The following is a 15,646-nucleotide window of genomic DNA, read 5'->3' on the forward strand; positions in this document are numbered from 1 at the left end:
GGAAAAGTTTCATCTTGCAGCTTGGGAAACACAACTGTGCAGACAGGATGAGACCTGCAGGCTTACAGCACCTGAGCCTGGGATAAGGTTAACATTCAGTATGCACTGAATGAAAAGAACATAACGGTGCTTGGCACGAAGACCCAGGGTTATGAGAAACTGGCACATACTCAGCAAGTGGCTTCAGGGCTGTAGCCCCCCCCCCCCCAGGCTCCCACACGGGTGGGCAGACTCATGTCATCAGCCCCCAAATGATACTAAGTGTGCCTTTTTTTTTTTTTATTACCTACATGAAAACTGGTGTCCTTCTCTTCCTTTATCCTTTAAATGTAGGAGACACAGGAAACTGACCTATATCTGATGGAATCTGACTTCTTCTGAATGTTTTTTAAAAATATTAATATATCTATTGCACAAGGAACACCTGTGGTTACTACAGAATACACATAAGCAAAAAAACCCTAAAATTAGCTATAATTCTACCACTTAGAAATAAGTCTGAAGTGGGTCTCTTGTAGACAGCATATACATGGGTCTTGTTTTTGTATCCATTCAGCAAGACTGTGTCTTTTGGTTGGAGCATTTAATCCATTCACATTTAAGGTAATTATCGATATGTATGTTCCTATTACCATTTTCTTAATTGTTTTGGGTTTGTTTTTGTAGATCCTTTTCTTGTGTTTCCCACTTAGAGAAGTTCCTTTAGTATTTGTTGTAGAGCTGGTTTGGTGGTGCTGAATTCTCTTAGCTTTTGCTTGTCTGTAACGCTTTTGATTTCTCCACCAAATCTGAATGATACCCTTGCCGGGTAGAGTAATCTTGGTTGTGGGTTCTTCCCTTTCATCACTTTAAATATATCTTGCCACTCCCTTCTGGCTTGTAGAGTTTCTGATGAGAAATCAGCTGTTAACCTTATGGGAGTTCCCTCGTATGTAATTTTTTGTTTTTCCCTTGCTGCTTTCAATAATTTTTCTTTGTCTTTAATTTTTGTCAATTTGATTACTATGTGTCTCAGCGTGTTGCTCCTTGGGTTGATCCTGTATGGGACTCGCTATGCTTCCTGGACTTGGGTGGCTATTTCCTTTCCCATGGTTAGGGAAGTTTTCAACTATATATAATCTCTTCAAATATTTTCTCTGGTCCTTTCTCTCTCTCTTCTCCTTCTGGGACCCCTATAATGCGAAAGTCTTTGCGTTTAATGTTGTCCCAGAGGTCTCTTAGGCTGTCTTCATTTCTTTTCATCCTTTTTTCTTTATTCTGTTCTGCAGCAGTGAATTCCACCATTCTGTCTTCCAGGTCACGTATCCGTTCTTCTGCCTCAGTTATTCTGCTATTGATTCCTTCCAGTGTAGTTTTCATTTCAGTTATTGTATTGTTCATCTGTTTGTTTGTTCTTTAATTCTTCTAGGTCTTTGTTAAACATTTCTTGCACCTTCTCGAACTTTGCCTCCGTTGTTTTCCCGAGATCCTGGATCATCTTCACTATAATTATTCTGAATTCTTTTTCTGGAAGGTTGCCTATCTCTTCATTTAGTTGCTTTTCTGGGGTTTTATCTTGTTCCTTCATCTGGTACATAGCCCTCTGCCTTTTCATCTTGTCTTTCTGTGAATGTGGTTTTTGTTCCACAGGCTGCAGGGCTGTAGTTCTTCTTGCTTCTGCTGTCTGCCCTCTGGTGGATGAGGCTATCTAAGAGGCTTGATGGGAGGGACTCCTAAGTGTGCCTTTGAATCCAGGCAGAATCCTTCACGAGCTAGAGGCTGAATTCAACTGGCAAACCAAAGAATAAAGTCCACAGGGAGACGAAACTACTGAGACCATTCTGACCTGATTGATGGCAGCAGCTGCTACGTACTGCTCTCAAGGCAAAAGCCTCAGGGGTTCTCATGGTGACATGTAAAAGACGACTCAGACAACTGTGGACATGCATAATCTTTAGTATGGCCATGCACCTAACAATTTACACACATTGCCCAGCACTTTCATTCAAGATCACGTATTTTCTTCAAGGGCTAATTATAAATAACAGCCACCACTTATTAAGCATTTATTATGTGCCAGGCACTGTGCTGGTGCTCTTCATATACAACTTCAATTAATCCTCACGATCCTATAAAATAGAAACTATATTTATAGATAGGAAACTTGTATCCAAGATTAAGTAGTAAATAGTGGAAGGCAGAATTAGCCACAGGCCTATAGGGCTCAGGCCTGTGTTCTGAACCCCCATTTGCTATGCTGTTTCAAGACCCGGAGGCCCCGTGTCCTCATCTTTGCTTAGGAGGCCAGTGATGGCGTAGATGTCATGCTGGTCCCTGGGCCTCTGCTCCAAGCTCATCACCTCTCTTGGGTCTCCAGTGCAGGGTGGTACTGAGGCTCTGAAACACTGAGTCCTTCAAGCATGATGGAGAGAGCTGCTTTATTAAATGACGTCCTCATGGACGGGCAACCTCCTAGAGGAGGAGAATCTTTCCAACTACCTTGCTTCCAACTTCAATCTCCAATTGCTTTTCGTCACAGCTTGCTTTCTTTCATACTAATAAAACAGTTAAGACAATTCTATCCATTTTGTTTTATTTGTTAAACTGCTAAAAAGTCATTGGGGAAAACATAAACAAAAAATAAAATCGACAGAGATTTAAATATCAATGAAATCAAATCCACTTTTCATTCCTACACTGTTGTGTGCCTAAAATGATCATCTCAGGGTAAGCCACCCAGGACCCCTGAGCTGTATGGGAAACATCACTCACAGCACCAGCTTCGTCAGGGCACGACAGGTGTGCACTGACATGAACCCTGGTTGGTGGGAAGGGAGCAGAGGGAGGAGAGAGAGAGTACAGTGGAGCCAATGCCTAAGGGTTGCTTTCATTTGACAGTGAACATGGTGGAGGGAGCCACTTACTGGTGACCATGCAGAACATGCCTTCTGCAGTTCATGGGGAGGCTGCATGGGGTACAGGCTTTGAAGTTCGGCTTCCTTGCCCCTGGGTGTGTTCAGATCCTCCCCACTGACTTGTGCGCTGGTAAGAGACCACAGATAATGCAAAGCAGAGCACATCACCATACCAGGATCGTTACAAGGACAAGGACAGACAGACAAACCAACCAGGAATGTCACTCTGAAGAAGCAAAGCAGAAGGAAATCCAGAAAAATAAAGTGAAAGGAAAAGGAAGCATCCCTTTGTTCTCCATCAGCTGGTGGCTTTCTGTCCTCCAAAGTCAAGACTTCAGTTGCTTTTCTTTCTTCTTCCTCTTCTTCTATTTTAAAGAGTTTGGACACAGTTCCTAGGATAGTTCGTGGTTTCAGCTCTTGATAGAAAACTCAAACATTAAAATGAAATCAATCACCAGAGGGCTGGGAGGAGAGTAAGCCCAGTATTGCCTTACAACTAAAATGTAAGCTTGTTTTGATACCAAATGTGTGCTTCCAAATGTATGGTGGGTGGTGGTTGGTGGAACCCACCACCGAAGTGTAGCAGCAGGGCAGAAACATGAGCAAAAATACAGAACCCTCTCTGCTGCACAGCCTGCAAAATGAGAAAACAGGAAGCTCTGTTCAAGAGGACGGGAAGAGACTAAAATTCTCACGACGTCAATGAGGTGGCCAGTGGAGTCAATGTGACATGGGGGCTCTCAAAGGCACACTTGCAGGAATGGAAGGGGGTTAAAGCTTCAAGTAGAAACAAAATGTATTTTAAATACTTAAATATGGATAAATATTTACTTTAGGTGCTCCTGAGGGTTTAAAAAAATATTTTGCCTCATTTTCCTCAGTGAATTTTAAGACAAAGTCGGCATCATGTCAAAACCAGAGCTGTGGTTAAATCTGATCTGACTGAAGCATCCATGGTGCCGTGGAAATGGTCACCTCAGCTGAGACGCCTGAAGTTCCACTGCATGGGGCGGCTTCACAAGGGCCGGAGGAGACAGTCACCTTGACTATGTTGAGTCACTCTCCCAAGATACACGGCCACAACGCCCAGGAGCCACCAGGACCCACACCACCAGGTGCGGAAGAGGCAGATTCTTCTTCAAGAGCTGTAAACAGACAGTCTGGTTCCAAGTGGCGTGGGTAATACTGGGATGCCATGGAGTTCCGAGGAGCCAGGTTACTTTCTAAGAGAATCATCATCTCTGTTGCCTGCCTACTTGGGGAAAGTAGAAGGAATCAACAAGTTAACAGCTGGCTTAGGAAGGCCACGGGACAAAAGGAAAGATTACAAAGTTGAGATTCTGAACTTGCAGGCTTCCAAATACTTTATATTTAAGTAGGAACTGAGTTTGGAGGCACTGTCCATGCACAAATGCAATGTCATAAACAAGGTTCAGCAATAGTAGTAATGCCAAAATTGCTGATCTTCTAGGCTAGCTTTCTCTTGTGAATAAGGACCCCCACACGATCAAACAGTCTTTGCCAAAGAAGGACTGGCAACAGGCCCAGAGCAGAGAGTCTGGAAAGCTAAGTGCTGAGCTCTGAGCAGTTGGACACCACAGTAAGTAGGCACATGGTAGTTTCCTCATCTAAGGGAGCACATAGAGCAGTTTCTGGAACACATACCCCTCCCCATGAGCTGGCCCTTTCCTGGGCTTGGCACCAGGGGCGCTTTCCCACCAAGACCACATTGTAGAGCTAATGGCTAGGGGAAAGGATTTAACATGACGTTAACAGGAGAAAACAGACTTATCAGACAGACTGCTAAGAGCTGGCTGAGAGCCAGGACCCAGGGCCAGCTGTAGCAGGCTTGCGCTTGGGAAATGCTAACAAGAAAAAGGGGAGTGTGGGGATGAGAAATGCCGTGTTTTGAAATTTAAACCCTAAAGGCAAAATAAAAATCCTCTTTCTACTGATGAGAAATCACCAAAAAAATCCACATTTAAGTGGTGCCAATGTCTCCTATGTCCAGGCCGTGGTTTAGAGACTGGTAACTTGTAATTTCCTGTGTCAACCAAAGAACATGCTCTGGTTGGTTACACCTTATCTCAGAAATGACATGAAAGTAAAAACCCAAGCCTTGTTTGGGTGACAGGTAAACATGACAATGACAAAGAAGGAGCTGCTCCCAAGGTCAGCCACGCATCAGAGAGGCCAAGCACATGATATTCAACCCAATCACCAGTCAACAGCCAGGCAGAAAAATGCGTGTCACAAACAAGGGCAAAAGTCATTTCTAGAAGGAACCGTTATTGGGATTCTCTCCCAAGATCCATTTCCACGTTCCATAAACATGGATGGGTGTGTCCAACGTGCTTTGGAAATAAAAAGAAGCCCGTAAGGTACAACAGTATCTTTTGATGCTTCAAGGATTTCTCATGATACTGGCATCTCAGAATTCCCTACTGGTCCCCTAGTGACACCAGAAAATGGATTCCAGAAATATTTCTAAGAGATTTCTCTGGGCACCCAAGCTTAATAAAAGAAAGTGCGAAAGGTTTTAGGGCTTAAAAAATCCACATATTAAAGAAAAAGAGGGAGGGAGGGAGGAAGGAGGGAAGAAAAGCAGCCTATAAATAGCAAAGGCAGCCTCTGAGGATCAGGTTTTAAGGGAAAGAAAAAGAGAACAAATGTGGTTTTTGGCAACTGCAACGAAATATGATTGTCAGAAAATTCCACAATCAGACACCAGAATGTTTTCTGAAACATGGAGAGAGCAAAAACCAATGGACACTAGGTGTTTCTGCATAAACTTTGTTTCACGATGATCCCGGCACACAAACGTGGAACAAAATCCCTTGTTGGGTAACTTTCCTCAGTCACAAAGAGCAGAATAGGGCCAGGCACAGGGCATTACTGCAAAGAGAAGTTTTCACAGGTCCTCTGCGGGCGGGGCAGGGCGGGGAGAAGAACAGTTTTCTACAGGTTACTTTTACCCTGCCAGCCCCTGAAGCATGGGAATCTGAAACCTCTAGTCGTGCATCTTACACATGCCCTTTCTTTTTCTAACTCTAAGAAGGCCAAATAAGATTTACAGGTGGCTCTTCAGTTTCTTTAGTAAGGTTCTGGTATTAATCTATTCCCTAAATTCTTGGTCTAGTTATCAGCAAAGTAGAAAAAGGCAGCACAGCCTCTGCTAAAACACAGCAACAATTTTATCTGAACCAGGACGGAGATCTCTCCCTCTTTGTAAACAGAGTTGGCTATATAATATATATTTATATAATTCTTTTCTTAATGGAGATTTGATCCCAGCCTGGAGTGAGTGAGGTTGGGAATTGGGGTTTGGTTTATGAGAGTAATTTTGTCCCTTGTTTTCTCAATTCTCAGTCCAAATGCTTGCACGCTGGAAAATTCCAAATTAAAAGCCACAGGAAGGGAAAGGGGTTTAGAACATATTATCTCTTTGCTCGCACAAAGTACAAGGCGTTTGTTTTTGGATAGTACTTCACATTCTGCTTCTTGTCCATGAGTCCTCCAAATATGATGAGTTCGCCCCTGCCTTGTACCACTGTATGCAGGCTGGTTTCGGGAGGTCCAACCACAGAACTGCTGTTAAATACTTTCCATTTGACTCGCCCCTTCTCCTTGGTGTCTTTAATGTCCAGCACGTACATCTGCATGGGCTTGCAGTTCATACTCTGGTACAAGGGTTTGCCAACATTTAGGGACTGTGGAGGGTGGTGGCCCAGGCGCCGGGCAATGGGAGGTAAGGAATGTCCATCTCCTTGGGCAGGCCCTGGGCGGGGAACGGGCACTGTTTCTCCACTGCTCAGGTTCTGGCTCCCAGGGGAGCCTGGAGAAGACCCCAGAGGAGGACTTAGTGCTGCGGAGGCTGGGGGGCCTTTGGACGACATTGCTTTGATGGCTTCTAGGCTCCGACGCAGGGCACCTGGGGAAACTGCTCCTGCAAGGGCACTGGCCACGTGCGGTGGGGTATGCACACCATTTGTCTGTTCAGGAGGGTGTCTCAAACTTCCCCCAACTGTTCTGCTGTCCACACCATCCATGTGACTGCTACTGGAAGCAGGTTTCGGATCCCAGTTCAGATCCATTGATCCCAATCTTAGATCTTTCTGATCTGGTAGTGACCCTCGTCGGGGGGCCAAAGAAAGTCCCATTTTTAGGTCATATCCTTCAGTGGTAGATGGAGTGCTAGGAGATATAGCCTGTACAGGACTGTCCAAGGAAGAGCCACCTACAGCTGCTGATCCTGGAGATAAGTTCCCACCATTGAGGATGGGAGAGCCATCGCCTCTGGCTGGGGAAAGGCTTCCTTCTCGGGAACTTGAGGGGGTCTGTCTTTGCGCTCTGGGCCTCAGTGTTCCCCAGCGGCCGTTAACACAGGGAGCTTCATCCATACTCCTTACCGGAGACTGAGAGCGGTATTCTCGAGGTTCGGGAACTAGGGCTGGAGGAGTGGCACTGATAGGTGATGGGCGAGAGTTCAAACTGGGGCTGAGTGGGGCTCGCCCACTAGGAGCCTGGCTGAAGACCACCACGCACTGCCCTACCTGGAAGACAAAAAACCTGTGCTCAGTTCTGATCACTCATTTAACCATCAAACATTTTATCATGAGCATCTGGGATGTGCCACGTGTTTTGTAGGTACCTGAGATGTAGAGGTGAAAAGATTGCAGTCTGCCCTCTAGGCTAGATGTGGGGATAGATGGGAACAATTTGTTGCTACAGGGAGACATGTGCTACCATTTGAATTATCTCTACAGAATAGGGGTAGAGTGGAGGAAGGAATCAAGTATTTGTTTGGGGGACCCTGGGGCAAGTTTTAGAGACAAAGAGATGCTTAAACCTGGGGCTTAAAGGATAAGTGGGGCCCATGTTAAGTTTTTCCATCTAGTGGCTCATGTATGTGAGAAATACCCAAAAAGCTATGGTCAATGTCCACCTCTTTTGTGACATCAAGGGGTTTTCAATTTCCATACAAAGTTGCTTGGAAATCTGATGAGTTAACTTGGCTTTAGAGTTTAGGACTCTCCTTCTGCTGGCCTGTCAGCTCCCTACTTACTCGGCAAGCTGGATGGCACCACAGTTCTGGGGCCCCATGGTCTTCATTTTCCACCTTGAGTGGTTGCCAGGCCCAGGGACCTGAGTGCATGTGCAACAACCAAGCATCCTTGAACAGCTGTAAGAGAAGCACCAACAACAGGACTCAGGTGTGGTACATGTCACAAAACACACACACACACAGAGCTGGAATCTCAAAGTTGTGCTGCCTGTCATAGAGTGTGTGCATTCTTCAGAAAGAATAGCAAAATCTCTAGCCATTCATTCATTCATATATTACCACTGGCCTGGCACGTGAAATTGTACTTGTGACCCCATGAATCAATTTTAAGTGGTTTTGAATTTTGCCTGTGGTTTTATGTGTGTATGTGTATCTGTGTGTGTGTACACTGATGAAAGGGTAGATAATATATATCCAGCATGTCTGAATCTGCATTCTTTTTTTTTTTTTTTTTTTTGCGGTACGTGGGCCTCTCACTGCTGTGGCCTCTCCCGTCGCGGAGCACAGGCTCCAGATGCACAGGCTCAGTGGCCATGGCCCACGGGCCCAGCCGCTCCGCGGCATGTGGGATCTTCCCAGACCAGGGCACGAACCCATGTCCCCTGCATCGGCAGGCGGACTCTCAATCACTGTGCCACCAGGGAAGCCCTGAATCTGCATTCTTAAATAAATTCCATGTGAACTCTGGCCATTATCCACCTGCTTTTCTGTCCCACCCATCCTTGAAAAAATGACAGCAGCAAACCTTATAGCCCAAAGACTAAGTGGGAGTTAGGAAGACTTTAGATATGAATATTCAATAGATGAATGTTTCTGATGAAAAGCTTCCCTCCGCAAAAAGAGAGTGGAGAAGAAGGCCAGAAAATACAAAGGCTACATACCCAAAGTGGAAAAGGTATTTTCTAAATAAAAATGCTACAGAAATGGCCTTGTACACTTTTACAAGATGAGACAGGGGAAGCAAGTTTTGAATACTTAGCAGCATGTGCATGGGAACGCCATACCAGCAATACTCACAGCATTGGGACCACCACACCCTCCAAGGATTAAAATAGTTGCATCATCTATGACAATCTGGGGAGATGAAGAAATTTAAAATAAACCTACAAAGACACAGGCATCTGACCTCCTATACTTCAGTGGTAAATGAAAATAGTCTACTCAGCTCCCAAATGAGAGTATTCTATTTACCATAAGATCTCCATTACCCAAACCATGTCAATTCTGATCCTTGTAAACAAATTACTGATGATTCACCTGAATGGATTCTTTGTTGATCAAACATTATTAACATGAGAGTGCCAACCACATAAAATGCAGGTTCTCTTGAAAAATAAAAAAGCAAAGTAAATGCTTTCAGGAGAGGCATAATATAAAGCCAACAAAAATAATGATAACCCATTAGAAGTTGAAAAATAAATACCAGCAAGAAAGAATGATAAATTCTCTTTGGCTTATGTATGTTGGCATCTTACCTGCCTCCCTCCTCCCTCTCCTGTCCTAACTGAAAGATGCTACAGTGTTTGCTGAATAGTTATTTTAATTTCTGAGCACCTGAGATTGGCCACCTCGAGGATGAGGACTAGGGCCAGAGATGTTCGGCTTGGACCACGCCCACTGCTCGAGGTCAAGGACCCAGACGTCGTTGCTCCTATAAGACAAGGACAAAAGAATGAAGCAGTTGGGAGCTCTCAGGGACCACAAGAACTGATATAAATGAAGTTACATTCATAAGGATGCCCCCCAAGAGTGCCATGCTCATAGCTAGCACTCAACTATATTTTTCTTCTCCTCCTTTCCCTGGAAAGGAGAGCTTCAAACCTTTGCTCTTTCCATTGACCCATAAGGCCTCATTTGAGTCATGTCTGTAGCCAAACAATAATACCTAAAGTTAGAGTTAATTAATTGGTGATAGCAGGAAATAGATACTAGTCATGATATAGTCTTTCAAAGGCAAAACCCACAAGGAAGAGAAAAAAATTATTCAAAAGGCAGTTCTATCATTGTCCAGGAGATAAAGATTTATTGACTTTGGCTACAAAAGGTAATTTCACCATGGCTAATGAAAGCTGCAGTTTGATCAAGGACAAATTGGCATCTCCAACCCTCAAGGGACCAGTATGGCACGGACAGACCCCTAAATGGCAGTCTCTATTTTACGGTCCCCTCTCTATGGTCAGTTATTCACACACAGAAACACAGGAGTAAGGGCTCCAATACCTTAAGCCCTAAACCCTCTCATCTGGAGGGTAGAGCTCACATTGTCTCCTCCATACCGTTTTAAAATAAGAAGATGGAAAGTACCCTGAGGGGGAACAGGGTTGGATCTGGAATGGTTTTATTGCTGACAGCTCATCAACTTCCATTTCAAGGCACAGAGGAAACGACCGCTACTGCTGCTAACGCCAAAGCAGACACACAGTGATTCACAGACTCTGGGCCTGGCCTGGGCTGGCCAGTCGTGGCCAGAGGTGGAGGGCAGTGGGCAGGGAGAACCACCTCACAGGGGATGTCAGGCCTGACACAGTTTTCTTGCTCCTACCCATGCCCTCAATCCATCCTATTTGGAGAGTGAACCATTTCCACCTGTCCTGTCAATCTACCTCTCTCCTTCTCTAAAGCTGGGCCATAAAGGAGAAGGAGGAAAAGTACTCTGCTTCTTGGAGGGTGGCCTTCTGTAGGCACAGGTAGAAACAGACAAGGCGGAGGCCCCATCAGAACTTGATCCCACTGAACTGAACCACGTATCAAGCAAAACAGAGGTTCTACACAGCCCTGATTCTATGGAGCAAGTTTTTCAACTTCTTGGTCTATGACTAGAATCAAAAAATGGAATACTAGGGGGTGAGATAATTATTGGATTAATTAGAACCATGCTCAGGAATACTGACCCTGACTAGTTTACTTTTCTGACCTAGTTTACTTTTCCGGGAGTATTTACGTTCAGGTTGACAGCGAGCAAACCAAATATACTTACATCTGCCGGGATCCTAGGGAGCCACCAAAGACAATCATTTTATCGTCTATCACACAAGAAGAATGCCCAGCCATGGGAGGTGGGCCATGGGTTGTCACAATGCAGTTCCACCTAATATAGAAAGACAGGAGGAAGCCAAGAAGTCAGCCCCTCTGCTTCTGGTCTTATGTGTTTAAGGTGGAAAACAGTAAGCAGGCATCCATTTAAAATGACAATCCTATCACCTTCAGTAGAGAAACTGTTAGGATAATAAATGGAGGATGCCACAAGGTATTTATGCCTTTTCTACGAATCTGCTAGCGTTATGTACACTTTCAGCTTCTCAGTGTGTATGGCTTGGAGGTAGAGTGATGAGAAAACAATGACAAGGGATTCCACTATGGTTCCTTAGCTGCTTCGGACTAGTTTGCTGAAGGAACCCCACCTGCTCTTTCTTCCTAGAGGCCTGATCTGATCAGTGGCGGCTGCCAAGAGCCCTGTACTAAGCAGTCCATTACAAGGAACAGAGGTTACTGTCATTTAAAAAAGACAAGTTTGTAAAACAACTGGGAGTCAGTCTTGGGGACAAAGCAGGGAGTAAAGAATCATCTGGGTCCACAGCACTCCTGGGGAATCAGTAGCCAAAGCTGAAGAGCTGTCTATTCTTCAACTGTCTCATTCATTTTTCTTGGAAGAGGAATAAATGTCTTCTACATTTTCTCTTTGGAATAAGCCTTCTTAACTTCAAGTTTTAAGGGGGTCCTGTAAACCCTCTGAAGCTGTAGGCAAAATCTGTGCATATGTAAAAATTTTGTTTTTCTGGGAAAAGAGTCCAAAGCTTTCATCAAATTCTCAAAGAGATTCCTGGACACACACAAAAAGGTAAGGAATCCAAACATTTTAAATCTTCTACTCCAGATTGAAAGGACCTTATCCTTGTGGCTTACCAGTTTTTAGACGGTGAGTAAGTATGTATTTCATCAAAGAACCTCTCTGGTTGGTGTAGGGGGTAAGGGCTTGGCCGTGTCCAACCACCAAACAGCACCAGCAGGTCCTTGTATACAACCAGAGTCGCGCCAGCTTTGGGGGAAGGATAGGACCCTGGGAGAAGTCAATAACAGCATGGTTAGGATTCAGGGCCTCACAAAAAACCATAAGTAGGCTGTCTATAGATCACCTTTTCCTGGAAGAGTGGCAAAACAGGAACCAATACTACAAAGCATAAGGGAGAGGAGGAGACAAAACTGGGTTTGCAGGTCTGAGAGAAAACCATCCCCAATTTATACGTCTTTTATAACTGAAGTAAAGAAACCTGAATTAGAGGAAAGTTACTTAGTCTCTCTCAGGCTTAGTTTGCTCACCTGAAATTAGGGATGAGCGTATATATCTCATAAGGTTGTTTTGAGCATTAAACAGTATATTCAAAGCACCTAGCACAGTGCCGGGCACATAGCAGGTACTCAATAAATGTTGACTCTCCTGTCCATCCCTTCAATAAGCTTAACAGAGATCACAAACGAAAGCATGTAAAGGATCCGGGAGGAGTATATATAGAGGCTAGATACAACTTAAAAAGAACTGCTGCTAACAAACATAGGTTAAAAAAAAAAGGAGGCAGAATGCAGTTCTCATTTGTCCTATAAGTCAAATGTTAACATAGCGACCTTTGGGCCCCTAGCTATGGGCCTCACTAGCACAATGGAAGCGGACTTTCAAGGCTTGATATGAAAGCATTCCAATGAAACTGCAGCCAAGAGTGGCTACTAAGGCCCTCCAGGCTGGACCTCTGAGCCACGATTTCAAATTTCAAAACAACAGAAATCTGGCTTATGCTGGAAAACTGTACAGCTAACAAATGTCCCACAGGAGCATCATTTGTCAGAGCTTCTTGTCTTTGAAACAATAACTATTTCTCCCAATCTCTTACTCTACCTGCCACCTTTAGTTTGCTTAAGACCAAAGTAATTTGTCTCATCCAGTATTTACTAATACTGGAATATTAAAAAGAATTTTTTTTGTTGTTAAAGCTACAGGATCTATTTTTCAAAGGAAATCTTAAGCAGAAAGAAGCCCAGCAGTATATTAACATGATAGCTGTTGAGGTGCTCCAATTTAAGTGGATAACTTGGCCTCCCCCTTCAGCAAGGGGTATGGGAACACAGTTTGAAAAGCCCTACTCAGTCTGCTTTAATGGTGTCGATTACACAGTCCTGAGGTTGAGAAGGTGGAGAAGAGGACTGTCTTCCCTGGGATGCAACTTAAGAGTAACAACATGAGGAAAGTCCCTTGCAGTTTAGCGGTTAGGACTCTGTGCTCTCATTGCTGAGGGCCTGGGTTTAACTCCTGGTCAGGGAACTAAGATCCCACAAGCCTCGTGGTGTGGTTAAAAAAAAAAAAAAAAAAAGTAACAACATGATTTACTAGGAAGGTACCGGCACTCAGAATATGGAGTGAGCATCAGATATTTTGAATACTTTTCTAATAGAACACACATCAATCCAGACCAGGATCTGACCACAGAAACAAGTCTTCTCTAGGAATGGTTCTTGCTGAGACACTAGGTGAAGTATTCCATGAGTCACTTCTTGCTATCCTCATATCTCACAGGAATCACGACTAAGGGGGCTACTCATGGTATGTTGTCTTTCATACAATCTCATGATTTCTGGTTAAAAACTTTTGCCCTCCTAGGAGGAAGCCTCCTAGCCCAACTAGAAAGCCTAACTAATACAACAGTCTAGTTAAAATGCTAGTGTTACCCCCAAATGATTTAATTTGTGAAATACCAAACAAAGCTTCAAGTTCTTGCCCCTACTTTGGAACTCCTAAGTACTGTGAAAAAGTTGGAAAAAGCTAATAAAATATGTAACAGACTTCAGCAGAGTAGTAGCTTAAAAACTTTCCAGACTAAAATTTGGATTTGAATTTGAGATACTGGAAATCCCAGCTTTTAAATTGAGTGTATAAAGTGAAGAAGCAGAGAATTCCCTGGTGGTCCAGTGGTTAGGATTCTGTGCTTTCACTGCCGAGGGCCCAGGTTCTATCCCTGGTTGTTGAACTAAGATCCCGCAAGCGGCAAGGTGCACCCTCCCCCCACAGAAAAGTGAAGCAGCATACCAAGGTTCCCCCAATAAGCAAAACATGGAAACAAACAAAAATAGGATTTTTAACTTAAAATGAGCAGTTTGTATCAAAAAAGTTTAAGTGCATATGCTTTGAATCAGAAATTCCATTTCTAGGGATTAATCTAACAAGATAGCTGGGCAAATGAAAAAAGAAAAGATACAAGGATGCTTATTTGCAGTGTTTAAATAGATCAAGGAATATCCATATAAAAGAGTGGTTGGGAAAATTAAATGACTTAAATCACATAATGCATTTAGGACAGTGCCTGGTATTGTTATTACCATTGCTAAAGCAAATTAATACGACGTTAATACCAGGTCAATTGGCCACAGACATCTGATAGTACTGCTTTCTACACGGCACAAAGTTTATGAGAACAGAACTGAACTGGTGGACATATTTAACCACTACAATATGATTACAGTATTCCTGGCAGAGTAACTATTTAGCTCAAGAAAGTACAATAGAAATGAAATTGTAACTGATGCTACATGATATGAAGAGGAGGTCTTCCCAAGTCCCAGAAGGGTAACTCAAATATACCGAACTATGATTTGGAAACAAAAACCAATGGTTAACATGATAAGACTAGTTAGGGTTTGCTCTTTCATGTGTACTATGTATTTCCTATAATATCTTTTGAAATAAATTACCAATACTTTACGAGGCAAGGCAAACCAATGTTTACCACTGCTGGGTGTAAAGAGATTACAAATGTAGTATAAGAATACATACCTCTTAAGGGGAAAAACTAGTCACAGAATCAAAAAGAGTGTTTGTAAAACATAACAACATGTAAAATCAAACCCAAGTAAAGACTATACTTTAGACCTGCATGCCCAACACAGGCACCGTTTAGCCACATGTGCTAGTGACTACTGAACTGGAAAGTACAGATACACAACATTTCCAGCATTACAGAGACAGTACTACTCTAGACAAACGATTTTAACTTTCTAAATTCTATGCCTATGTTCACAGGGTATGGGGAAGGTGGTAGGGATGGATGGGTGACCTGACTGACTTTTAAGAGAAATTACAATTACTGCTACTTAAAACTATTACTGGGACTTCCCTGGTGGTGCAGTGGTTAAGAATTTGCCTGCCAATGCAAGGGACACGGGTTTGAGCCCTGGTCCGGGAAGCTGCCACATGCCGCAGAGCAACTAAGCCCGTGTGCCACAACTACCGAGCCCATGTGCCACAACTACTGAAGCCCGTGTGCCACAACTACTGAAGCCCGTGCGCCTAGAGCCCATGCTCTGCAACAAGAGAAGCCACTGCAATGAGAAACCCGTGCACCACAATGAAGAGTAGCCCACACTTGCTGCAACTAGAGAAGGCCTGTGTGCAGCAACGAAGACCCAACGCAGACAAAAATAAAATTAATTAATAAAAAATAAAGTTAAAAGACTTTTAAAAAGCCTATTACTACTGCTACTAATGATAATGACTAATATTTACTGAGCATTTATTATATGCTAAGCACATTTCTAAGTACTCTGCATGTATTAAGTAATTTAATCCTTCCAAAACTCTAGTTTTACCTCCATTTTATGTTTTTTTTGTTTTTGGCCATACCACACAACATGTGGGATCTTAGTT

At 43.5% G+C, this 15,646-nt stretch overlaps 1 protein-coding gene across 2 annotated transcripts in view; it reads right to left on the reverse strand.

Annotated features, from left to right (window-relative positions):
• Positions 1–1,919: 1,919 nt before the first annotated feature.
• The window catches only part of FBXO42 (F-box protein 42), a 95,392-nt gene continuing 81,665 nt past the window's right edge, over positions 1,920–15,646 (reverse strand). Inside the window, exons 5-10 of one of the 2 annotated variants that reach the window (XM_067721584.1) lie at positions 11,863–12,016; positions 10,937–11,047; positions 9,514–9,610; positions 8,977–9,033; positions 7,960–8,076; positions 1,920–7,447 (exon numbers count right to left, since the gene is read on the reverse strand). In XM_067721584.1, the coding sequence (XP_067577685.1) occupies positions 6,332–7,447; positions 7,960–8,076; positions 8,977–9,033; positions 9,514–9,610; positions 10,937–11,047; positions 11,863–12,016 (1,652 nt within the window). In that variant the 3' untranslated portion in view covers positions 1,920–6,331. The remainder of the gene's footprint in view (positions 7,448–7,959; positions 8,077–8,976; positions 9,034–9,513; positions 9,611–10,936; positions 11,048–11,862; positions 12,017–15,646) is intronic. The other variant, XM_067721592.1, reaches the window with a different exon arrangement.

This window comes from Pseudorca crassidens, chromosome 2, assembly GCF_039906515.1.
Source record: "Pseudorca crassidens isolate mPseCra1 chromosome 2, mPseCra1.hap1, whole genome shotgun sequence".
Taxonomy (NCBI): Eukaryota; Metazoa; Chordata; class Mammalia; order Artiodactyla; family Delphinidae; genus Pseudorca; species Pseudorca crassidens.